Raw genomic sequence first — 443 nt, 5'->3', positions numbered from 1 at the left:
GTAACAGCGGAGGAGAACGCGAGATTCAAAGAACTATGTTAGAACTCCTCAATCAGCTTGATGGTATGAACAGTTAACATCTCGTTGTTTCTTACAAAATGTATAATTACATTTTATCGTTTTTATACATTTAGGTTTCGATAGCAGAGGAGATGTTAAGGTTGTAATGGCTACAAATAGAATCGAAACGCTAAATCCAGCATTAATCAGACCAGGTCGTATTGATAGAAAAATAGAATTCCCATTACCCGATGAGAAAACAAAACGAAGAATTTTCAGTATCCATACCAGCAGGATGACTTTAGCACCTGATGTGAATTTAGCAGAATTGATTATGGCTAAAGATGATCTTTCAGGTGCAGATATAAAGGTATGACTCCAGTTGGATAGTAGCTTAATAGAGCAAAACATTTTCAAAATAATGAGATACATTTCTAATTCAC

The 443-nt window shown here is 34.8% G+C and overlaps 1 protein-coding gene across 1 annotated transcript; it reads left to right on the top strand.

Annotated features, from left to right (window-relative positions):
- Positions 1-6: 6 nt before the first annotated feature.
- Positions 7-370, top strand: LOC107193238 (26S protease regulatory subunit 4-like; the record flags this gene model as incomplete). The annotated part of the gene is made up of 2 exons (XM_015582639.1): positions 7-63; positions 135-370. Coding segments are annotated over exons 1-2 (264 nt in total), but the record flags the coding sequence as incomplete, so codon positions are not given.
- Positions 371-443: the final 73 nt, after the last annotated feature.

Source organism: Dufourea novaeangliae, unplaced genomic scaffold (assembly GCF_001272555.1).
Source record: "Dufourea novaeangliae isolate 0120121106 unplaced genomic scaffold, ASM127255v1 C1037592, whole genome shotgun sequence".
Taxonomy (NCBI): domain Eukaryota; kingdom Metazoa; phylum Arthropoda; class Insecta; order Hymenoptera; family Halictidae; genus Dufourea; species Dufourea novaeangliae.
Note: the sequence above shows the minus strand (reverse complement) of the source record. Positions and strands in the feature narration are given on the sequence as shown.